General features: G+C 45.3%; 1 protein-coding gene across 3 annotated transcripts in view; it reads left to right on the plus strand.

Annotated features, from left to right (window-relative positions):
• The first annotated feature begins 5750 nt into the window (after positions 1–5750).
• CFAP263 (cilia and flagella associated protein 263) overlaps positions 5751–25717 on the plus strand; it is a 32319-nt gene continuing 12352 nt past the window's right edge. For 2 of the 3 annotated variants that reach the window (XR_010344848.1, XM_064383135.1), the window contains exons 1-7: positions 5751–5877; positions 8490–8616; positions 9805–9966; positions 13362–13517; positions 15097–15177; positions 17581–17736; positions 23747–23854. Coding sequence is in view for 2 of the 3 variants with exons in the window: in XM_064383135.1 (XP_064239205.1) it covers positions 5777–5877; positions 8490–8616; positions 9805–9966; positions 13362–13517; positions 15097–15177; positions 17581–17736; positions 23747–23854 (891 nt within the window). In the remaining variant the exon portion in view is untranslated. The remainder of the gene's footprint in view (positions 5878–8489; positions 8617–9804; positions 9967–13361; positions 13518–15096; positions 15178–17580; positions 17737–23746; positions 23855–25717) is intronic. The other variant, XM_012447732.2, reaches the window with a different exon arrangement.

Raw genomic sequence — 25717 nt, forward strand, 5'->3', positions numbered from 1 at the left:
GCCATTCTCCTGCCTCAGTCTCCTGAGTAGCTGGGATTACAGGAACCTACCACCATGCCCGGCTAATTTTTGTATTTTTAGTAGAGATGGGGGTTTCACCATGTTGGCCAGGATGGTCTCGATCTCTTGACCTCACGATTTGCCTGCCTCGGCCTCCCAAAGTGCTGGGATTACTGGCGTGAGCCACTGTGCCCAGCCGACCCCTGGAATTTCTAAGCGAGCACATAATTAGATAAGTGAGCACTGTTCATAGAAGTGGCGGGTGGGAAAGGGCAAAACAAAAAGTTTCAAAGTCTGTGTCAAGGCTGGAAGCAAGAAAGGAAAATTTTTTTTTTTTTTGAGACAGAGTCTCCCACTATCACCAGGTCTGGAGTGCAATGGCCAGGTCTTGCAATCTCGGCTCACCGCAACCTCCACCTCCCAGGTTCACATAATTCTCCTGCATCAGCATCCTGAGAAGCTGGGATTACAGGTGCACATCACCACACCTGGCTAATTTTTTTTGTATTTTTAGTAGAGACGGGGTTTCTCTATGTTGGGCAGACTGGTCTTGAACTCCAGACCTCGTGATACGCCTGCCTCAGCCTCCCAAAGTGCTGGAATTATAGGCGTGAACCACCGTGCCTGGCTGGAAAAATATTTTAAAATGCATTTTGAGGCTGGGATACTTGATTACAATAGTTCTTATTCTACAGGGTTAGGGGACAAAGCACTTGAATGTTGGCCATTATTACTATCATTTTTTTGTTTGCCAATATTTGAAATATCCCTTTTCAGTACTAACTCAATTCTTCCTTAACATCGATTAAAGCAATATATGCTCCTTTACTGTGACGGACTCTACTGTTTGAGGATTGAGCCAGTATCTGTTTATTTCCTTCTTCAGATCCACATCCCTGGAGCGCTCCCTGGGATATGGAGGTTTTCAGGATTAATAACTGCATGAGATACCCAGCTCAGATCAGCCTCAGTCTCCTTTTCATATCTTGCTTTTCTCCCCTCCTCTTCTCCACTCTGTTGCCTCTGGATTTTCCAGGGTGGAGTCCGAGACAGCAAGGGGAGACGTAAGGGACAGACAAGGTCTCACATGACAGCAATGGTTTCAGGCTTATGCTCCTGAGACCAGCTTGTGTCCCAAAGCTTCTCACTCTTGAAGGGCTACTCTAGGTTCCCTAATGATTCGCCCCGCTGACATTCCCGACATGAGCTACAGTGTTTTTTCTTTAGATTCCTCTTCATCTTCTGCAATTTACGATATGCCTCCAGCCTCTTTCTGTGAAGACATCTGACCCATGAAAATCCTTTCTCTTGCCCCATCTTGATGTCAGAGCAGCCTGCTCCCTGTTAGCCCCTGCCCTGCCTCCCACTTAGATGTGCAGATTCCTCCAGCCTCTACTTTTAACTTCTTGGGACATGAGGCAGATGTCAGCCCCTTGCTCCCAAACTCCAGAATCTCAATAAGCTCAAGTGACAGTCTGGAGACCCCTCATTTGGCACATGAAACCCCTACTGTAGTAACCCCTCATGTGCCTTCCCTTACAGAGAAAGTCCAGAGTACTAGGACAGCTGTTGCCAAAGGAGTTGTCACTTCTCAATGGGTACCAAGAGCAGGGCAGCGGGAGGTTCTACACATGGCGTAGGAAATAACTTAGAATTGCCTTGTCTATAAAGACCTTTAAAACACTAACAAAATCAACCAAAAGTTGGTCTTTCAAAAATTGTTATTACTACGTGGTTGCAATTCTAAACGACAGCAACAAAATTCTCCTCCCCCCCAAAAACTCATGGGTGGCTCTAAGTCCTAAATAACTACTACAGTAAATATTGAGCTTTAACGATGCACATTTTGGCTTCAAATCGGCATATTTCAACTCAGAAAACTCCTTGCTATAAAATCATCCCCTGATACACACAGACTCAGCTACACTCATTCATTTTGTGAATAAGTTCCTACAGGTTTGGAAAAGTTTGGGCTTGTTTTGGGTGAAGTTCTCATCTCCAGCTCCTGTGATATAATATATTCTTGCATTTGAACAATGGGTTCAAAATAAATGATGATAGTACAGTAATTGCAAAGACAAAGAAATGGAACTTGAGTTACTTCAGTTTTGTTATTCTGAGTGATTTTTTTGGAATTTTAATTTGCGTTTAAAAGTTAAGGCAATGGTGGGGCACAGTAGCTCACGCCTGTAATCCCAGCACTTTGGGAGGTTGAAGTGGGTGGATCATGAGGTCAGGAGCTCGAGACCAGCCTGACCAACATGGTAAAACCCTGTCTCTACTAAAGATACAAAAATTAGCCAGGTGTGGTGGCGTACACCTGTAATCCCAGCTACTCAGGAGGCTTAGGCAGAAGAATCACTGGAACCTGGGAGACAGAGGTTGCGGTGAGCCGGGATTGCACCACTGCACTCCAGCCTGGGCAACAAGAGCATGACTCTGTCTCAGAAAAAAAAAAAAAAAAAAGATGGTAAATTTTATGGTTTTTTAAAAATTATTTATTTATTTATTTTGAGACAGAGTCTTGCTCTGTTGCCCAGGCTAGAGTGTAACGGCGAGATCTTGGCTCACTGCAACTTCTGCTTCCCGGGTTCACGTGATTTTTCCTGCCTCACCCTCCCAAGTAGCTGGGACTACAGGTGCCTGCCACCATGCCCCACTAATTTTTATATCTTTAGTAGAGACAGGATTTCGCCATGTTGGCCGGGTCTTGAACTCCTGACCTCGGGTGATTCACCTGCCTTGGCCTCCTAGAGTGTTGGGATTACAGAAGTGAGCCACTGCACCTGGCCATGTTATGTATTTTTTAACCACAATTTTTAAAATATATAAAGCAGCTTGAACAAAAGGGTGATCCAAACAATATTTTTGTTTGGCAAGTGCAAATTTTAGTTCATACATGTAATATGTTACCAAATTAGAATAATGCCATTAAGATTGAAATTTATTCTTTGTGTTGGTTTGAGTCCTCCAAACCAAGATAAAATTAGACATGAAGAGATCTATTTCTTGGGGAAAGCGTCTGTGATGGACAAAGGAGAGGAAGCTGGAGTAGACAAGGACAGCCTCCCACTGTGATGACATCTGGGAGAGGAGGGAGGGAGCCCCAGGGAGCAAGCATCCCAGATCAAAGTACAGCGCTAACAAAGTTCCAGCCAGCCTGATGGGGAGTCTTTGAGTCCATGATGCCAATTAGGCCAGGTACAGTTTCTCATGCCTGTGATCCCAACACTTTGAGAGGCTGAGGCAGGAGGATCGCTCAAGGGTAGAGTTCCAGACTAACTAACATGGGCAACGTAGTGAGACCCCCATCTGAAAGAAACAAAGAAAAGAAGAAAGAAAGAGAGAGAGACAGAGAAAGAAGAAAGAAAGAAAGAAAGAAAGAAAGAAAGAAAGAGAGAAATAAATAAATAAATTAGCCAGGCATGGTGGCATGCCTCTGTAGTCCCAGCTACTCCATAAGCCGAGGTGGGAGGATCAATTAAGCCCAGGACTTCAAGGTTGCAGTAAGCTATGATTGCGCCACTGCACTGCACTCCCGCCTGGGCAGCAGAGTGGGACCCTGTCTCAAAAAAAAAAAATAATAATCTCCTCCTGCCAAAAACAAAAAAAACAAAAAACCAAAGTTGCCAATTAGATGAGTCCTCTGGGACCATTTTCTCTCTCCACACAAAATAGATGACCAGCTGCACCCTCACTTACAACTCTGCCAATTGGGAAGCTTTTTCCTCTCCACTGTCTTTCACCACCTTTCACGAAGTGGTTGTAATGAAGCCACTGTCCATTTTTGGCTTCCAAGCCAGCCCATCTGTGAACTGAGCTCAAGCCTTTTCCTTCTCTTCCAGGTGGTCACGAACTCCCCAACCCCCTGCAAATATAGTCATACATTGGAGCTGGGGGAGAGGTCCTAGTGCAAATGTGATGGGTGCCATATTGGCCTGGGCTACCTGCTCATGCAGCTTACTCATGCTCCCTGATCCTGCTGGGGCCCAATCCTGGATTAACCATTTCCATTTGCAGTGTTCTGAGGCTGGGCCTGTCCTACTTAATGACTCAGTGGGTCCAGTGGAACCCAGCTGGTAGTGGGCCCAGTGGAACCCAGCTGGTAGTGGGCAGGACTAATGCATGATCAGCTGGTACCCTATGTATCCAGTGTTCTGTCTCTACCAGGGTATAGTAACAGGCCAGGAGTTATTTCTCAAAAGACTTACAATTCTCTGCTGTGTATTGCATGGTCTTGTTTCAGAGTCCTGGATCCTTTGTTGTGATTCTCCTGCTGGGTCTTGCTTTAAGATTCCTGTCGCATCTTTTTTTCACCACTGACACCCCCAATGCCATAGAGTGTATTGTATCACACAGCATAGTTGGCAGGGCGGTTTGCATCACAGCCTTGACTTGCTACAGAGCCCCTTCTTGCTCTGGGTTCACTTGGAGCTGGCAACTGTTTATGTCACTGGGGATAGCATCCATTTGCATCACCTTGTATATGGACATATTAAGTGTTCCTAAATGTGGTCTGCGTTACCCCTAGGACCTAAAGAGGCCTACTGCCAGAGATAAGGTGGTAGGCCTCAGGCTCGCCGCTGTTATCTTCAGTAATTCTACTCTGGCCCCAACCTTGTGCACCCTAAGCAGCAAAACAAAAGCCCTCCCTCAGATCTAGTGAGTGCCTGTCAATGCTAAAGCATACCCCTTGCAGGAGAAGGGGAACCGACCCACACCCCAAGCAGTTTATCACAGCTTGCTTTCTAAGCACATCCAGAGCTCACCCTCCCTAAGAGAAGTCTCCCTGTCCTGCCCTGTGTCCTCTTTTATCCTGATGGGGAGCAGACAGAGCTCCCGTGTTGCCTCCCTGATCCTTGCCATGTCACACATCAGCATAGAAGTTAACAGCATGGACTTTGGGTTCCACCGGAGCTTGATTCCATTCTTGAGTGGGATGGAACCTAAGTTGCTCCATTCCTTGGTTTTCTGATCTGTAAGATGACAGCAATAATACCAATTGTACCAGACTGTTTTGAGGATTTCAGGAGATGACTACCAAGCACAGTGTGACGCATGATGTTGCTGTAGGTACCCCAGGTTGCAGCGGCTTGTTTAGAGACTGCTTTCCTCATTGAATTGGAAGCTCCTTGAGGATCAGAGTGGTCTTTTCTAGACATTCCCTCTAGGATACTAAGGACACAGTAGATATTCAGTGACTGTTTAGGGATATTTCTTGAATGTATACCCATTTTTAATCAGCCATGTTTTTTTTTTCTTCCACAAGTGCAGAATGTTAACATTTGAGAGAAGCTGCTGTTCTCTCAGAGATTGTAAGAAGCACCAGGTGGTGAACAGAGCTGGGGCCTTCCAGCAAGACAGGGGAAGAAGATAACTTTCTGGGCCCCAGTTTCCTCATTTGGAGAATGGAGCGAGTGATGGATACCATTACAAGGTTGTGGCGAAGGTTTCCTTAAACTATAGTTAACACGCCGCCAAGGACACAGTAAGCACTGAGAAACAGCAGCTGCTATTATTACTCTCAATTTAAGAGTTATTGTTAAAGAAGTGAAAGTGAACGCGTTCAGGTGTGCGCTCAAGGCCAGCAACCTGGCTGGGTCCGTGCGGAAACCTGCGGGGCAGCACGGGGTGGGGTCGTCGGAAGCCCCACCCCTTTCCTCGCGTCTGGTCGCCCGGGCAACGCACCGCCGCGTCGCAGCCAGAGTGACGTGTAGGCGCCGGCCGCCAGAGTTCCCGGGCACAGTCGGCTTTGGCGGAGACCGCTACGGCAGTGATGACTGATGATGACTCCGAGAGCGTCCTCTCCGAGTCCCATGAGGGGTCGGAGCAGGAGCTGCCTGTTATCCAGCTGTGCCGGCTGGTGGAGGAGCTCAGGTACCGCGGCCGTGCCTGGGGGCCGTCCCTTCTCCTCCTGGGCCCTCCTCCCCGGGCGGCCTCGGACCTGGGGACCAGCATGGAGAAGATCCAAGCCCTCACTGGGGAGACTTTGCCTCTTTACCTCTGCGTCTCCACCACCTGAGCCAACAAGCCGTTGATGGAGCTAGGTGGTGGGAAGAGGGGGTGCGGCCGGTGGTAGGAAGCCCAGAGGGTAATTAGGGAAGTGAGAGTTTCAACCGGATTAGTCTCTGTTGTGCCAGACGGTGTGCTTAGCAGATCCACAATTCTGCAGCGGCAGGTTTTTCTGATGCTAAGATTCTATGATAAGGCCGGGCGCCGGGGTTCCCGCCTGTAATCCCTGCACTTTAAGAGGCGGAGGCGCGTGTATCACTTGAGGTCAGGAGTTCGAGACCAACCTGGCCAAAATGGTGAAATCCCGTCTCTACTAAAAATATAAAAATTAGCCAGGCATGGTGGCGGTCGCCTGTAATCCCAGCTATTCAAGAGGCTGAGGCAGGAAAATCTCTTGAACTCGGGAGGCGGAGGTTGCAGTGAGCCGAGATCGCGCTACTGCACTCCAGCCAGGGCGACAGAAAGAGACTACTGTCTCAAAAAAAAACAAAAAAACAAACAAACAAAAAATTCTGTGATAAAACTAATACGGCAGCAGAATAGAAAGCAAGCTATTGAGATGGTTTTAGTATGCGGCAACGTGCTGAACCTAGGTAAACAGACAGTAAAGAATGAGTGGCCCAATATTCTACATTTATTTTATTTTGGCAGTTTGCTTTATGTCTACTACTATAGCAAGTAAATTGGATATCAAGATTCCATGATGTAGTTAAGATTAGTTGTACAACTTACTGGTCTTGCACAGAATATCCTAGCTTTAGCAGCTGAATAGATGTTACTTCTGTACATCTACAAGTACCTTTGTTCAGAACTGAGGTATATTACTAATAGCTATCATTTTTTTAGTGCTTCTGTGTACCATACATTTACATATATGACCTTATATAATGACACTGCAACCCTAGGAAGTGGGTAAGGAAACAAAGACACAGAGATTAAGTCCCTGCCCTAAGTTTACACAAGTAGTCAGTGGTAGTGCTGGGCATCAAACTCAGGTGCATCTCTGCAGACTACATACACCTCGAAAAAGCAAGATACTTTGATGTATTGTGCTTTCCATTCAGCCTAGGTTTTTTTTTTTTTTTTTTTTTGTAGACAGAGTCTCACTCTGTTGCCCAGGCTGGAGTGCAATGGTGTGTTATCAGCTCACTGCAACCTCCACCTCCCAGGTTCAAGTGATTCTCCTGCCTCAGCCTCCTGAGTAGCTGGGATTACAGACGCCCACCACCACACCCAGCTAATTTTTGTATTTTTAGTAAAGACAGGGTGTCACCATATTGGTCAGGCTGGTCTCAAACTCCTGACTTCAGATGATCCCCCTGCCTTGGCTTCCCGAAGTGCTGGGATTACAGGCATGAGCCATTGCGCCTGGCTTCACTAGTCTTAAAATTCAGCCAAACAGGAATATTAAAAGTAATAACTAAAACTGCAGTTACTTTCTGACCAACCTAATAGATCAATAACACATGAAAACATCAAAGTTGTTCTCTCTCTCGTATACATACATATACATACTTGTACGTAACACGTACACACATATGAAAAGTTAAAAAGGTTATAACCTTGGCATATACAGGATAAACTAGGTTTATCTGTTGCTCAGTTCAAAGTTTTCCACAGTTTATGATAAACTTCCAGTTAATACTTTTTATCTATTGGGTGCTGGAAATAAAAGAACTGAAAGACACAAACCAAAGGAAACATCTGAAGATTGTGGGTGTATATAACTTCAAGAATACAGTAATTCGGGTTGGGCACAGTGGCTATTGCCTGTGTTCTCAGCACTTTGGGAGACCAAGGTGGAAGGATCACTTTAGGCCAGGAGTTTGAGATCAGCCTTGACAACATAGCAAGATACCACCTCTACAAAAAAAATTTTAAATTAGCCAGCCATGACGTTGTGCACCTGTAGTCATAGCTACTCAGAAGGCTGAGGCAGGAGGATTGCTTGATCTCAGGAGTTCAGGGTTACAGTGAGTGCAACAGAGTGAAAACCTGTCTCTCTCTCTCTCTCTCTCTCTCTCTCTCTCTATATATATATATATATATATGTATATTTATACTATATATATATTCATACTATATATATATATCATTATATATATATAATGATATATATATATATATATGGTAATTCAGAAAGAATTTCCCAAATGGGTTCAATGATATTTGAAGATGAAACCTATGACAATTTTCAATGTAATACTAGTGTTCTGCATTTTGTAGCTCATTAAACGTATTAATAAAAATATCAAATATATAGCACTTACTATGTGTCAGGCCCTGTCCTAAAGGCTTTGTCTTCCTTATTGGACGTACCCTAAAAGTTAGGTGCTATTCATATACCCATTTTATAGCTGAAGAAACTAAGGCACCAAGAGGCTAAGGGGTCTTGCAGGTCCACTAGTTATTAAGCACTATTTTTTGGGGGTTTAAACTCTAATTACTAGAACTTACTCAGGTACCCTGTCTTGCAGCTATTTAAATTCTGCTCTCAAAACTGAGACAGAGATGTTTGAGAAATATTACATTAAACTGGAGCCCAGGGATCACCGACTTCCACGATTATCAGAAATTAAAATGTCAGCAGCAGATTATGCACAGGTATGCAATGGAGATCTAGAACATTCTTTTATTGTTTGTCCCCTTAAATGCAAGTGGTATTTGTGTATCTGCCTTTGGTGTGCCCTCTGTGGCCAATTGACCATGGGACCTTCTTCTCCCTGTTTTACTTCTGATTTTTCTTTGCCGCTCTAGGGTTTCTCTTTCAAGTGAATGTGAAGAGAACTGGGTTCAGTTAATAGTGGATTGACTCTCCCAGCATATCTTAGTTTACTGGAAAGAATTCCCTTTGGCTAGGTGCAGTGGCTCAGGACTGTAATCCCAGCACTTTGGAAGGCTGTGGTGGGAGGATCATGTGAGGCCAGGAGTTTGAAACCTGCCTGGACAATATTGCAAGACCCCATCTCTACAAAAGAAAATTCTTAAATTAGCCAGATGTGGTGACATGCATCTGTAGTTTTAGCTACTTGGGAGGCTGAGATGGGAGGATTGCTGGAGCCCAGGAGTTTGAGGCTGCAGTGAGCTATGATCGCACCACTGTGCTGCAGTCTGGGCAACAGAGCAAGACCTTGTTTCAAGATCTTGTTTCAAACAATCAAGAATTCATTTAAATTGAGGGACTCAACTGTTTACAAGGGCCAACCAAGCACCAAAAGAAGGGAAGCAGTCCTGGCACGGGCCCTTGTCTCAAAGGGGTTTCTGTGTAGGCTTATGCTTTGAGGGTACATACAAGCAAACCTGTATGTACCCTGGACCACCCACTTCCAACCTTTGCCTTAAATGCATAGAAAATCCAAGATGTTTATTTGTCTGTTTTGCTGAACACAACCCCTCGCCCCTGCCCCTGGCCCTCGACCCAGATGCAGTTTCTTTTCTGTGTTCAGCTCAGGAAGCACCTCTGAGCTTCCCCTGACTTTGACTTGAATGCTAGGCTATAATGGATTCACAGCCTTCCCACCCTCAAGATGTTTACCCTTATTTATTTTCAGTTCATTGTCAAACATAGGCCTTTGAAGTATTTAGTGCAGGGGCTTAGGATGACTTGAGAAATAAACGTCACCTCAGGTCTAATATCCAGTATCCTTTTACTGTGAATTTGTTCTAACTTGTTCTCCCTGGCTGTCACTCTGGGGAACTTCTAGCAGGTCAGAGGATCATGCTGACACCCACCTTGGGCTGGTTCATTACTGATTCCTCTTTGACAATGACTTTGTTTCTCTTGGGTTGCAGTTTCGAGGCAGGCATAGATCCAAATCCCGGACAGGTGTGGATCGTGGGGTGGGCCTGACTGTTGACCAAAAACTCGAGCTAGTACAAAAGGAGCTGGAAGACACAAAGGATGACCTACGGCACATGAGGGCAAATGCGGAACGCGACCTGCAGCATCATGAGGTACACCTTCCTCCGGGCGCAGCCCGTGATGCCCAGGCTCCCCACCTCCGCCCCAGTGAGATGTACCTAGAGTGGGTGCATGTGATTGTTGGGGCTTTGGAAGAAACACTAGTAGAATGAGGAGAATCCAGAGCCTACCTTTGAGGAACTTACCATCTGCTTGAGGGGACAACACATTTTTAAACTTTTTTAATGGGAAATTTAAAAAATACACAAATGTAGAGAGGCTAGCACAACAAACCCCTATGTACTCAACACCCAGGTGCAGTGATCATCAGCATAGGGCCTCTCTTGGTTGATCAACTTTCCCTCCATCTGGCTGGGTTACTAGGAAGTGAATTCTAGACATACTATTTCTCTGTACATATTTCAGTATATATCTTTAATATATGAATTCTTTTAGAAGACATGATACCTCCAAATGCTCTTAAAATTTATAAAAATTTCTTAATAATACAGGGGGTTTGAGGTTTAAGTCAGCGTATTAGGGTTCTCGAGAGGGACAGAACCAATAGCATACATGTCTATATGAAAGGGAGTTGGTTAGGGAGAATTGGCTCACATGATTGCAAGGCAAAGTCTCACGTGATCGATCAGCTATCTGCAGGCTGGGAAAAGAGAGAAGCTGGTAGTGGCTTAGTCCAAGTCCGAATGCTTCAAAACCAGGGAAGCCAACAGTACAGCCTTCAGTCTGCGGCCAAACTCCCTAGAGCCCCAGGGAAGCTGCTGTTACAAGTCCCAGGGTCTCAAGGCAAAGAACCTGGAGTCTGATGTCTGAGGGCAGCAGGAGCAGAAGCTATTGTCGGGCATGGGAAGAGGGAGAGCCAGAAGACTCAGCACACAAGCTTATCCACCTTCTTCTGCCTGCTTTGCTCTATCTGCTCTGGCAGCCAGTTGGATGGTGCCCACCCACACTGAGGGTGGATCTTCTCCCAGTCCACCAACTCAAATATCAATCTCTTCTGGCAACACTCTCACAGATACACCCAGAAACAATACTTGGCCACCCATCTAGGCATCCCTGAATCCAATCAAGTTGACACCTAATATTAACCATCACAGTCAGTGAATGGAGTGAAAAGTCCCTAGGTCAGCATTTCTATACAGCACATGTGCACACGATTCATACCCTGTTACAGACCAATATAGTGTCTCTTAGTCCAATACAGTTTCCTCCAGAGAAGAAACATGACTGTTAATTCGGTTGCCCACAGGATGACGTTGTTGGCTTGCATTTCAGAGCCATGTTGTATGAAAAATAGATACTTCTGTTCTATTTTTAAAGTTTTTCTATTTTTCTGTTTCTAAATGTGGGCATTCACAGAATGACACTCATCTCAAGAGGGACCAGTCTGTAGACTCATGTCTCCCACTGATAAAACCATCTGTATCACGTCAACTGATCCTGCTCTCTCACCCCTCTCTCTTTTCAAACATGCATGGTTGAATTCTAGCAAGTTAAAGGAGCTTGAGATGTGGTAGCATTATCCTGACCTGCTAGGTTGTGCAGTGTAAGCATCAAGTGCAGAGAGAGAGAGATCAGTGTGGGCTAGAGTGGTCAAAATGAATTTGTTGAGGAGGTAGGGCTTAACAGGGACTTGGCATGATCTTGAAGAATGATGGCATCTGTTTAAGGCACAGGGAAAGAAGGGCACCGCAGGTAAGGAGAATGACATGAGCAACGCAGCAGAGGTGGGCACCAGCATGACGAGCTCATGACATTGAGGAAGACGGCGCAATTAGAGAAGAGGATGCTTTGGAGGCTGCGTTAGGAATTCAGGTTGAGTAAGGCAGCAATTTCTTGACAGCCATGCCAAGGAGTTTATCTTTGATGTCTTAAAAAGCTGGACCCCACTGAGGATACTTGAGTTGGAGAGCAACATGTTGAAAGCAGCATTTCAGGTGGATTAATGTTCTACCACGTGGAGATGTTGGGGCTGGGAAGAGGCTGGTGCCTAAGCCTGGCCAGTGAAAATGGTTTTGCTTCTTGGTGCCTAGAAAAAAAGCCTGAATTAGGATGATTTGCAGTCCGGCTACAGATATCATTCTATTTTACTTTTTAAAGTAATTATGTGGCTGGGCATGGTGGCTCATGCCCATAATCCCAGCACTTTGGGAGGCTGAGGCAGGCGGATCACGAGGTCAACAGATCGAGACCATCCATGCCAACATGGTAAAAAAAAATAATTTTGTGTGTGTGTGTGTGTGTGTGTGTGTGTGTGTGTGTGTCCTTATTTCAAGTCAATCTATGTTGTAGAATATTGAAAAATACAGTTAAGCTAAAAGAACATTTGAAAAAATTCACAAATTATCACTCAGAGGTAATTTCTGTTGACTTTCCATTTACCTCCTATAGATAATTTTCTATGCATATATGAATTTCTTTTAAAAAACAGTATCACATTATTTTGTAAACTGTATTTTTCACTTAACATCTGTTTATGTCAATACAGATATTCATTTTGTAAAATCCTTTTTTTTAGTTTTCAGAGATGGGGCCTCAATGTATTGCTCAGGCTGGAGTGCAGTGGCTATTCATGGTCGTGATCATAGCACATGACAGACTTGAACTTCTGGCCTCAAGTAATCCTCTTGCCTATGTTGGGACTACAGGCACCATACCTGGCTTTATAATATCTTCTTTATTTTTTTCCCATTCCTGCCCCCCCCCAAATACTCAGGCTTGGAAATATAACATCTTTTTAAAAAAGTAACAGAAGTATCTAGTAAGAGTGTCTCTTTATTTCCCCACAAATCCATCTCTCTAGATGTAACTGTGGTTCGTGTTTTGATGTATATCCTTCCAGATATTTTAATGGATAAATAATTTCAAATATGGAAATGCATATTTAGATAGATAACTTGGCCAGGCATGATGGCTCATGCCTGTAATCCCAGCACCTTGGGAGGCTCAGGTGGGTGTATCACCTGAGATCAGGAGTTCAAGACCAGCCTGTGAAATCCCTTCTCTACTAAAAATACAAAAACTAGCCTGGCGTGGTGGCGGGTACCTGTAGTCCCAGCTACTCGGGAGGCTGAGGCAGGAGAATTGCCTAAAACCAGGAGGTAGAGGTTACAGTGAGCTGAATTTGTGCCATTGCACTCCAACCTGGGCAACAGAGCAATGGAGTGAGACTGTCTCAAAAAAAGAAAAAAAAGATAGATACCTGACACCCTGTTTTTGTTTGCTCTGTATTTATGGATTCTATGTTTTGAAGAATGCTTTTAACTAATAGCATTGAAATAGTCAAGTTTGTATCTTAAGGATATGTTCCTAAGACTAAGAAGAAACATAATATTTTAGGACACAAAGAGGCCTGGGAACTTAGGTTTCTCAGAGGACACATCCTTAAAGAGTTTTGGAAACGCTCTTCTCTTTGTGCTGACTCCCCCAGGCGATCATTGAGGAGGCTGAAATTCGATGGAATGAAGTTGAGAGAGCAGTGCAGGAGTTTGAAAAAGATATTCTAAAAGCCATATCTAAGAAGAAAGGGAGTATTTTGGCCACTCAGAAAGTGATGAAGTACCTCGAGGACATGAACCGCCGGAGGGTGAGTTGGCAGACGAGTTTACAGACAGAGCTTAGAAAGGGAAAACATTCTTCCAGGGATATTATGGAAATCATCCATGTGAAGCAGCCTAGCTCCATTTGGTCCACCATAAATGTTGCCCACATATGCAGATTTTTTTTGCATCCCCTAAAGTGTATGAGTATATGCATGTTTTAAAATGTATGTTTGTGGCTGGGCACAGTGGCTCACGCCTATAATCTCAGAACTTTGGTAGGCTGAGGCAGGCGATCATCTGAACTCGAAGACCAGCCTGGCCAACATGGTGAAACCCCATCTCTACTAAAAATACAAAAATTAGCTGGACGTAGTGGCACATGCCTGTAATCCCAGCTACTTGGGAGGCTGAGGCAGGAGAATTGATTCAACCTGGGAGGCGGAGGTTGCAGTGAGCCGAGATTGCACAACTGCACTCCAGCCTAGGTGACAGAGCAAGACTCCATCTCAAAATAAAATTAAAAATAAATGCATGTTTATCAAGGCTAACACCGATAGTACTTCAGATTGATTTCTGTTTGTTTTGTTATTTGTTTCAAGATCTGATGTATTTTCTTGAGAAAGGTATGAGGCTGGGCTGGTCCAACCTGTCTAGAGAGGTGACTTTGGAGGAGGACAGGTAAATCTCTTTTTCACATTTTTAAAAAAACTTTAAAAAAATTGTTATAGAGATGTGTTGCCCAGGCTGGTGTCGAACTCTAGGGCTTAAGCAGTGAACCCGCCTTGGCCTCCCAAAGTGCTGGGATTACAGGGTAAATCTCAAGCTCTTTGAGTTCCTTTGTTATCAGGAGATGGACCTTGGGCTGTTATGAGAAAAAAGGAGAATTTGAGGGTTACTCCTTCATTTCCAGAGACTTTACAACATGTCAAGCTACAGATCCTGGAGACAAAGTAGGATTACTAACCCTAACATGTTAAGAGTGATAAAGGCCGGGCACAGTGACTCATGCTTGTACTCCCTGCACTTTGGGAGGCCCTACGTGGGCAGATCAGGAGGTCAAGAGTTAGAGACCATCCTGACCAACATGGTGAAACCCTGTCTCTACTAAAAATACAAAAATCAGCTGGGCATGGTGGTGCAAGCCTGTAGTCCCAGCTACTCGGGAGGCTGAGGCAAGAGAATTGCTTGAACCCAGGAGGCGGAGGTTGTGGTGAGCCGAGATCATGCCACTGCACTCCAGCCTGGAGACAGAGCAGGACTCCATCTCAAAAAAAAAAAAAAAAAAAAAGTAATAAAAATTATGTAAACTACCATAGGAATACAAGACCAAAAAATCATAAGATCATTTTGTCAGGAAAGGCCCCTACAGTAGCATACACTCAAATAATCTTGAATTTGAAAGCAATATAAAATTTGCATGGTGCAAAACCAGTGTCCTCTGCTTCTTGGTCATGAAATGTCATAGCAGTCCCAGCCTGAATAGAAGTAAAAGGACCTAAAATAAATAACAGAATGTTAGGGCTCAAGGTTTGGTTTGCAGCCCCAGAACCATCCACTTTTCAAACCAATAGGAAAAAGGAGAGAAATGGACTAAATGCATTAAAATGTGCCTTTATTTTTTAGGATATTATGAAGGAGAAATTACGTTTGAAAAATGTTTCTCTCAAAGTTCAGAGGAAAAAAATGCTTTTACAATTGAGGCAGGTATGTGGCCCTTTCTCTCTCTCTGTTTCTTTTTAAGGTTACTGTAGTAGACTGAATAAGGTTCCCACCCCCACTCCAAAATGTCCATATCCTAACCCCTGGAATCTGTGAATACATTAACTTATGTGGCAAAAAGGATTTTGCAGATGTGATTAATTTCAGGATCTTGAGATGGGGAGATGATCTTGAATTAACTGGGTGGCCCATATAATCTCCCTCCTTACCAAAGGGAAGCAGCAGGGTGAGAGAAACTGTGATAACAGAAGCAGAGATCAGAGCGATGAGCATTCAAAATAGGGAAAAGAGGCCAGGAATCAAGGACTGCAGACAGCTTCTAGAAGCTGGAAATGACAAGGAAACAGATTCTCCCGTAGAGCCTTGGGAAGAAATGCAGCCCTGTTGATTTGAGCCTCCAAACCTATGTCAGACTCCTGACCTCCAGAACTGTAAGATAATAAATTTGCATTAAAGCCACCAGGTTTGTGGTGATTTGTCAGAGCAGCAATAGGAAACTCATACAATGACTGTGCAGGCAAATCAAAGCTTTTGTGTAGACAGAGTTGGCTTGAATTTAAAAGACCCTCAAGACATGCTTGTTGGCCCTTTCTGGGAAGTGGCCTGGGTAGCACAGTGACGTGTGCTCTGGTGTGTCATAGCATCACCACCAGCTGACCCTAATGGCTCCTAATGAAAGGCAGTAAGGCAGACATGGCTCCGTCCTTTCCTAGCTCAGTATTTTTATCACTAACTCGAATTTGGGCACTGATGGCATGCTCATCAAAGGGGGCTCCTGACAAGGACACATAACTGGGCAGGAGAATTAACATGTTGGGAGCCTATTGCTTGGGTGACTTGGGATCCAGAAAGACCTCAGCAAGCTGGGACAGATTTAACAGCATGACGTGACGAAGGACAAGTGTAAGACCCTATAGTTTTGATCCCCCAAAATATCTGCTCAGGTACAGGATGGCTTAGTCGTAGAGTATGTGATAAAGTCAGCTTGGCTGGTGGTGATGCTGTGGCCTAGGCTATGCTCATAGAAACACAGTACCCAGACCAAGGAAGGGGTAGCCTTGCTGTACTCTGCGTGTGCATCCCCCACCTGGATTGTCATGTCACAGGGTGAGCTCCACCCTTGAAAGAATTGGCAAACTAGAGTTCACACAGAGAGCAGGCCAGATGTCGAGAATAGAAACCATGTCCAAGAGCCTGAGACTGATGCACCCAAAGGAGAGAGGGCCAGGAGGGCCACAGCCACTGTCTCCAAGTGCTCAGGGCTGCAGCAGGAAGGGAAAGCAGAGCTGGGACCGTGGATGGAGGTGTCAGGGAAGGAGATTTGAGTTCAGTGCAAGAAAAAGTTTTGCAGTGAGTGGTCCCAGTGGAGCTGTCTGCAGATCATCAGTTCCTGGTACTTGGGGATTCATGCAAGCACGGGCATCTTGAAGAATAGCTTTAAGCTAGAGATGGAGAATAGATGGATGATCTTTAACCTTAATGCTGCTGCTACACAGAAATTACACAGACACGGGCCCTGCCCTTGAGAGCTGATAGACTAGTGGGCAGCAGTGTCATGAGAAAAGGTGTGTATGTATAACTGTGTATACAGAAGCTACATACCAAGGACCACAGAGTTAAAGCTTCCAGGGGCTCAGCAGAGAGAGGGGTCACCCTCTGGTGTGGAAAACAGGTTGGGAGCATTGGAGCTAGAGGAATGATTGTATTGGGGCTTAAGGAAGTTGTGTTGTTTTGGGAAGGGGAAGAAGATGAATCCCCGGAGGTAGGACAGACAGCATGAGGCGTGGGAGTGAGGCACAGCAGTTCCCAAGTTGGGCTGTTGTCTACCACAAATATAAAATGGCATAGGCCTGGCAGGGCTGGTAAGGGGGCCAGGTCAGGGAGGGAACCTTATACACTCATGCACTGCAGGGCAGAAATAGCAGATGGTCAAAGAAGGGGGAATCTATGGGCTGCTTTTCTAGGGTTTTTCATGTTAAAAACAACTTTTAAATGGCCTGATTCGTACTCTTCCTTCATGGCCCTGTTTAGGCACCACCCGCTGTGGGATGCCCTCTGTGCATGACTCAGTCTTTAATCCTCCCCTGGCCTGGCTTAGGGGCTTCTGTGTGTCCTCTGTCCCACTCCCCAACATTCCCCCCGAACAACACATCCCACTGCACCATGCTGTTGAGTCAATGGCTTATCTGTAAACCCTCAGATGCACTCCATGGGGCCAGGGAACATTGTATTTACTGAAATCTCTATTCCCAGATGCCCAATATATGTTTGTTGAATGACTAAAAGATGACTGACCTTCAAAGTCTTATCAAGAGTTGCAAGATGTGAGCCATACATTCAGAATCACAACTGATGTATCATCTTTTCTTTCATCTTTCTGAGCTGTAGAAGGAAGAGGTGGGTGAGGCCCTTCATGAGGTTGATTTTCAGCAGTTGAAGATAGAGAATGCTCAATTTCTAGAGACAATTGAAGCAAGGAATCAAGAACTGACCCAGCTAAAGATGTCATCTGGAAACACTCTACAGGTCCTCAGTGCCTACAAAGTAAGGCCATTCCTGATGCCTACCCACCTTCTGCCACAAGGCTTTCCACACCCATCTTTCTGGCCACAGGGAGGTTCTTGTGCACTGCAGTTTCATACAGTGCTTAGGTGCCCCCTCGCTGTCAAGCCATGTGTCCTAAAATTCCCTGAATGCTCCCACAACCCTGGCTGTGCATGAGAACCAGAGTTTTTCTTTAAAAAAAAAACCCCTATAGATAGGTAGATAATAGGTAGATAGATAGATGATTGATGGATGGATAGACGATAGGTAGATGATAGACAGACGACAGGTAGATAGATGATAGATAGATCTAGATAGATAGATAATAGATGATAGATAGATGACTGATAGATAGATAGATAGATAGATAGATAGATAGATAGATAGATAGATAGTTAGATGCCCGAGTCCCACCCTGACTAATTGAATTAGGAGGTGGGGGCCATGCATCTTACTTATTTTGTTTTGTTTTTTTGTTGTTAATTCCCCAAGTGATTTTTATGCATGTTGAGTTTTGAGAACTAACCACATTTACAGCCCTGTTTAATTTGGCTCTAAATGCGGTTAGTTCTCAACTCACCATGAATAAAAATTGCATTATAAGCACTTTATAAGCACTTTCCTATAAATCCGCTATAAATCAGAAAACTACTCAATAATTTGTCATCCAAACAGAACCCTTTTGGGAGGGAAAAGAGGCACTATTAATAATTAAGCAGAGACTATAGACACACACAGGGCCTGGCCCCAGCAGACCAGGCCATCTGGGCACCCTGCTAGGGACCATCTAATGCAATATTCAGCAACTGCAGGCCAGTGTATCCCACCCACTGCCCTGTGAGCTGAGAATGGGATTACAGAAGAACGTTTATAATCGATTTGGTGATAGAAAACACTAACTTGAAATCGAATGAAGCAAAATTGGTTTCTTCCCCAGAAATTCCATTTCTTTCATTAGTAGACCTGTAGTCTAAAATATTGTACTCAATGATTATCTTTTGAATTGAATCAATAAAACATTGGTAGGATTTTTTTTCGCTTGTTAATATAAGTACATAATATCCACAGTTTTGCTTCTGGGCTTGCAAAGCCTAAAATATTTACTATCTGGTCCTTTATGGAAAGGTTTTGCTGACCCCTCGCATAGTGCCCAGGTGGCAATGGTGGCGATGGGCTTAGGTAGCTTGCAGGTGGGCTTTGTTTGGCCCACAGAGTTTAAAAATGTGAATGTGAATGTGTATAGACCAGGTTTATGTTTGTTCAACATTTTCCTTTTACAAATGAAAAAACTGAGGGCCAAAGATACAGAATAGACAGGGCGCAGTGGCTCATACCTGCAATCCCAGCACTTTGGGAGGCCTAGGCAGGCAGATCACCTGAGGCCAGGAGTTCGAGACTAGCCTGGCTAACATGGCAAAACCCTGTCTCTACTAAAAATAACAAAAAATTATCTGGGCATGTTGGTGTACACTGTAATCTCTAGCTACTTGAGAGGCTGAGGCACAAGGATGGTTTGCACCCCCAGGGGCAGAGGTTGCAGTGAGCCAAGATCATGCCACTGCACTCCAGTCTGGACAACAGAGCAAGACTCTGTCTCAAAAAAAAAAAAAAAAATGCAGAGTATTAGCCAAATTCAAGCAACAAGTTACTGACAGAGCTGGGACTCCCAGTCTAGCATGCATCCCACCTAACTCAGTTTGTATCCCACCCAACTGCCTTTCCCAGCAGAAAGTATGTAGAAAACAGGGTGTCGGCATTCTGAAATTTATGTGTCATAAACATCCAACAGATCTTCTACTTTTAGCTTCTCTTATCAGTTTTTAGCTTATCTGATCACTGTTATTTCTAGAGGAGGCCAATTCCTGTGACTTCCAGGCGCTTGTTGCCTGGAGAGCTAATTGTACTTGGTTAGATTACATTGGACCTTGATCTTATCCTTCGGAATCAGTTAAGTAGCACAGGGCCTGCCTGGTCTTGTCAGGGGAAAGCCAAGGGTTTTGGAAATGGAGTTACTGATTTTTAAAATCAAACTCCCAGGCCGCAGGACCTGACCTCCTTAGGATGGGTCTAAACGCACAGTGCGGATTGCTTGCAGTACCCGAGATTAGCAGCACAGGCCACAGTGGGCAGAGTGAGTCATTCCTGGGGGAAATGGAGGCAGCACAACTGACTTGTGGAGTCAGACCTTGCCTGTGCTTGAATAGTGGCTCCTCCTCCTGGGGGAGGTGCTTCATCTGGGCAAGATTCTTCACCTATTATTTTTTTTTTGAGACGGAGTCTTGCTCTGTCACCAGGCTGGAGTGCAGTGACACAATCTCAGCTCATTGCAACCTCCGGCTCCCTGGGTCAAGTGATTCCCCTGCCTAAGCCTCCTGAGTAGCTAGGACTACAGGCCTGCACCACCACACTCAGCTGATTTTGTCTTTTTAGTAGAGATGGGATTTCACCATGTTGGCCAGGATGGCCTCAATCTTTTGACCTTGTGATCCACCTGCTTTGGCCTCCCAAAGTGCTGGGATTACAGGCGTGAGCCACCATGCATGGCCCAATTCTTTGCCTCTTTGAGGCAAGTTTTGTGTCACCAGGATGGTGCTCTGTCTAGTATGTCATGTGTCCCCAGCATCAAGGATGGTGCCTGGCTAAAGCAGGTACTTGGCCAATATTGTTGAATGAACTGCTCGCAGTATAGGTGTGTACTTGGTAGGCATGGGAGGGTGACAGGAGGGGCCACTTTGATATAAATATCAAACATTGATTCTCCCAGCAATCACGAAATGAAAATAAAGAAATAAATATCAAACACCCAAGTGTGAAACCTTGTTAAAGGCATGCAGAATAACTTTTCTCTATACTAAAAGTACCAGTACCTCCAGTAGGGTAGGCACCGGGCTAAGTGCTAAGGGTACAGCATTTAGACAGCACCAAGCAGAAATGGACTCTTCTCTTCTGTGAATTTCATGTGTGAACCTGAGTCAAGGTGGTAGCTTTTTCTCTGACTTTATGCCCTCAAGCCCTGCCTGGTGGAGTCTGGTGGAATGTAAGCATGTGACTACCGCTGTGCTGAGTCACTCCGGACTGACTATAAACTAGTGATTTGGGGCCTTGTAGGTAGAATTCTAAGATGTCCCCAAGACTCCCTCCCCTCTGGGGTCTACACCTTGTATAATCTCCAGCCAGGACTGTGAATATGATGGGTTCAGTTATTAAGTTCTGTTCTGTTCTATGATTCAGTTACACCGTATGGCACAGTTGACCTAAAGATAGGACAATCACCTGCTTGGGCCTGACCTAATCACACTAGTCCTTTGAAAGTACAGATTCGCCCAGGTGAGTTGGCTAACACCTGTAATCCCAGCACTTTGGGAGGCTGAGGTAAGTGGATCACCTGAGGTTGGGAGTTTGAGACCAGCCTGACCAACATGGAGAAATGCCGTCTCTACTAAAAATACAAAAAATTAGCCGGGTGTGGTGGTATATGCCTGTAATCCCAGCTAGTCGGAAGGCTGAGGCAGGAGAATCACTTGAAGAGGCGGAGGTTGCAGTGAGCTGAGATTGCGCCATAGCACTCCAGCCTGGGCAACAAGCGCAACAAGAGCGAAACTCCATCTAAAAAAAAAAAAAAAAAAAAAAAAATTCTCAGCTGGGTGCGGTGGCTCACCCCTGTGATCCCAGCACTTTGGGAGGCCAAGGCGGGTGGATGATGAAGTCAGGAGATTGAGACCATCATGGGCAACATGGTGAAACCCTGTTTCTACTAAAAATACAAAAATTAGCCAGGCATGGTGGCATGCACCTGTAGTCCCAGCTACTTCGGGGGCTGAGGCAGGAAAATCACTTGAACCCAGGAGGTGGAGGTTGCAGTGAGCCGAGATCATACTACTGCACTCCAGCCTGGCGACAGAGCGAGACTCCATCTCAAAAAAAAAAAAAAAAAAAACGATAGTACAGAGTTTCTCTGGAAGAGGAAATCATAGATGCGAAGCATAAGGGGAAATTGCTGGAGGAAGGGTTCTCCATTGTGGGCTTGAAGACAGAGGCACTACATGGAAGGGATCCAAGAGGGGCCTCTGGGAGCTGAGAGTGACCTCCTGCTGACAGCCCAAAAGAAAACAAGGGCCTTGGTCCTACAGCTTCAAGGAAGTGCCCTTCTGCCAACAATAAGTGAGCTTAGAAGAGGACCCTGAGCCCCTGACAAGAACCACAGCCCTGGCAAACACCTTCATTTCAGCCTGATGGGACCAAGGGGGAGAATCCAGCCACACTGTGCCTAGACTTCTGACCTATGGAAGCTATGATGGGTGTTGCTCTAAGCCACAAAAGTTTATGGTAATTTGTTACATGGCAATAGAAAGGGAATGTAGTTGTTTTCAGAAGTGGCCTCCTCACATCTTGACTCAGCGTCACCAATTCTGTTCTCATTAACCTTCGTGAAGACCTGCCCCAGCAGAGCCAGTCATGGCCTCGCTGTGCCCTGGAAGTTCCATCCTTCCTGCCCTGCCGCTCTAAGTTGTTGACCGCTTGTCTTCCCTCTGCTCTCCTTCCTCCCACCTGAATTGCTGGTTTGCAGCAAAGTTTTGCCCCATCTCCCCAGCCCACAGCTGACCCCATCAGTCTGGTCTCATTCACTTTTGCTTTCCTTAGCAGAGCAGTTTTCATGCAGGACATGGAACAGGAAATGAGCCTTAAAGAAGTGAGGCCTGGAAATAGGAGTGCAGAAAAGAATGGTCCCTGGGTGCCAGAAGGTCCCCCAGGCAGGTGGTTCTGGGCTCCCCTGTTTTGACACCCTGGGGCTATGCCCTTGCCCCCTCCTCCTGCCTTCACTTTGACTGTGGGCCTGCTGTTCTCCACCCACTCTCCCGGCTCCTATTAGATCTTCCTCTCCTTGGTTCTTTCCATATCTTGGAATGTTCTCTTCTCTCTTCACCTTAACGTACTGACTCAACCTTTCAGCTCTCTTTCCAGCATTTTTTTTTTTTTTTTCAGGAAGACCTTGTCCAGCCACTGTCCTGGTATTCTCACAGCATGGCACAATTGCAGTCTTACATTTCTTCTTGCAATTATTTGACTGCGTCTCCTCCACTGTGTAGGCCGTGAGCCGTCTTCCTGGTGGCAGAGCCTAGTTTGCTTCGCTAGCCAGTGCTGGTGCAGGGACTGGCGTCTGGTGGGTGGGTTTTCAGGGTTTGTTGAGCGAGCTCCCCCAGATCACTGCGTCTTTCCTTTGGCCCACTCCTCTGCCTAGCAGAGCACATCCCAGCTCCTCTGAACTGACTCTTCCCCACTAGGAGAGAGTGGCCAAAAGAGGGCCAGTCTAAGAAGCAGGGGCCTGCAGGAGTCGGTGAAGGGCAGATGATGCCCTGGAAATCTGCAAGGCTGCTCTCGCAGGACTCCTCTAAAACTAGTAGGCCCAGCTTCATTCAGAGATGAGAGTGGTGGAGCCTGTGGGCTGTGGAATCTTACTGTCTGGGCTCAATTCCTGGCCCCCCCTTGTCTCTGTGACCTTGGGGAAATGGTTTTACCTCCCTAAAGGTCAGTTCTCTCGCCTATAAATGGAGATAGTAGTAGCACCCACCTACCTCATGGGGAGTACTCCCCACTCTCCATCCACATGAGATAGTCACAGCAGCTGTTTGTTGAATGTCCTCCATGTACCGGGCACTGTGCTCAGCACTCTACGAGGCCATCTCCTGTAAGCCTCTCCACAACCCTACATGGTGACTGGACCCAAGTTTAGAGAGGTTCTGGGACCGCCCCAGAGATCTCCTTAGTGAGTAGTGGGGCAGGATTTAGATCCCCGTATGCCTGACCTCTCTGCCTCTCCTGCTGAGGACAAGACCCCAAGGTCCTCTCCTCTCAGACATCAGGATTTGGAAAATCTGGGCAACAGTGACAAGGGCAATTTGGACTTCCTGGATGGTCCCGCTTTTCTGTTTGTTAACCAAGAGCTGTCTCCCCTTCATGCGGTTCTGAGAGGTCACCTTAGCTCAAGACTTGCCATGTTGTTATATTTCAGAGCAGGCTTCACAAGGCAATGGACATGTGCATCAATCTGGACAAGGAGATCTTGCTGAGGAAAGAGCTACTTGAAAAAATTGAAAAAGAAACGCTACAAGTAGAGGAGGTAGGAGAGGACCAACTGTGGTATTTCTGATGTTTGTCTCCTTGTGTTTATAAGGGCTTGAGTCAGGGTCCGCCAAGATCTGAGCCACCTTGTTGGCTTATCTAGAAAAGCCTAGACCATAAAAATCAAAATAGCTCTGGGCCATCAAAGCACAGAGTGGCACCTGGAGACCTACAGTCCAGGTGTGTCACATTTTACTGCTGGGTTAGGTTCTAGAGTCAGCTCAGAAAACAAAAATTTCATAGAGTCCAAATAACATTTGGGAATTCCTTAAGTGACCCATAAAGTACAGTATTCAGTGTCATGTCCACAACCCCATGAAAAATGTTCAATGCATATAGTAATGTATCTGATAGGAAAAAAATACACATGCCAAAATAGAACTTTTGATGTAAAGGAGAGACAGTGAGAGAGAGGTCATAACCATATGACATCTCACCTGGTACCCAGACTGGATGCTTACAGCCTGAGTAGCCTGTAGCAGAGACCAGCTGAAGAACAGCAAACCTGTGACCTCTGTCCTGGGCTCACTCCAAGGCTTGTGGTCACTGTGTGCAGAGGTGAGTGGAGTCATCTGAGCTCCCTGCCTATCTAAATTGCAATTTACCTCTCATTACTTTGCTAAGCATTGCTAGCTGAATTTCTGTAACTTAAATGTACATAGGATGTGATGCAAAGAGAACTTTTTGGGGAGGGCGCAAGAGAAAAGAGTGCTAGACTTATGATCAGAAGGCCTGGCATCAGGTTTGGTGCTGCTAATTTCTGGTCTTGAACAAGCTTTTAAATAGATGGGACTGTTTCTACATCTGTGAAATAGATCTATTGCCCTTAGTGTGGTGGCTAGAGAGGACCACATATAATGACACTTTGTCAACCCCTAAAACTGTTTGTATGATTATTAGTGTCATTGTCTTGTGTGGGCTTGAGGTGTCTCCCTTAGTGTGTGTGGCCCCAAATTTGCCTACAATGGCCCCAAAGCCACAGGATTATTAACATCTAAGTTTTGTCACAGCATACACATTATTTTCTCGATGGAGAGCTAACACCTTCTGCAAAAAAAAAAAAAAAAAAAAAAAAAAAAACCAAAAAAAACCACACCCAGTCTCAATACAGAGTGGCAAGTAGCAAAGTTAAAGCAAAAACCTGTGAACTCTCTTAATGCAGAATTGCTGTGGTTCTTATTTTTCCCTTGGGTTGGTAGTTATTAGATTACAAGTAAAACTTAAAATTGATTTTTTTAAAGCATGGCATTCACTGCTTAGTATATTGTAGCTTTCTTGTTAATATCTTGAAAATAGCTTTATTGGGATTCAGTTTATATACCATATAATCACCTATTTAAAGTGTACATTTCAGTGGATTATAATATATTCACAGAGTTGGGTAATCATCAGCCCAGTAATTTTCGAACATTTTCATCACCCCAGAAAGAAACCCTGCACCCATTAGAAATCCTTCCTCCTGTAATCCCAGCACTTTGGGAGGCCATGGCGGGCAGATCATTTGAGGTCAGGAGTTTAAGACCAGCCTGGCCAACATGGTGAGACCCCCGCCTTTACTAAAAATACAAAGATTAGCCAGGCATGGTGGTGGGCACTTGTAGGGAGGCTGAGGCAGGAGGATCGCTTGAGCCTGGAAGGCAGAGGTTGCAGTGAGCTGAGATCGCACCGCTACACTTCAGCCTGGGTGATAGAGGGAGACTCCGTCTCTGGGGCAGGGGGAAAAGAAAGAAAGAAATTCTTCTCCATTCCCCACCACAACCCACTCCCACCCTCCAGCTCTCAGCGGCCACTAGTCTACATTCTGCCTCTGTGGATTCGTCTGTTCTGGACATTTTATGTAAAAGAGGTTATACAATATGTG

The sequence above is a fragment of the Aotus nancymaae genome, unplaced genomic scaffold (assembly GCF_030222135.1).
Source record: "Aotus nancymaae isolate 86718 unplaced genomic scaffold, 86718_ANA_hifiasm-v0.15.2.pri h1tg000030l, whole genome shotgun sequence".
NCBI lineage: Eukaryota > Metazoa > Chordata > Mammalia > Primates > Aotidae > Aotus > Aotus nancymaae.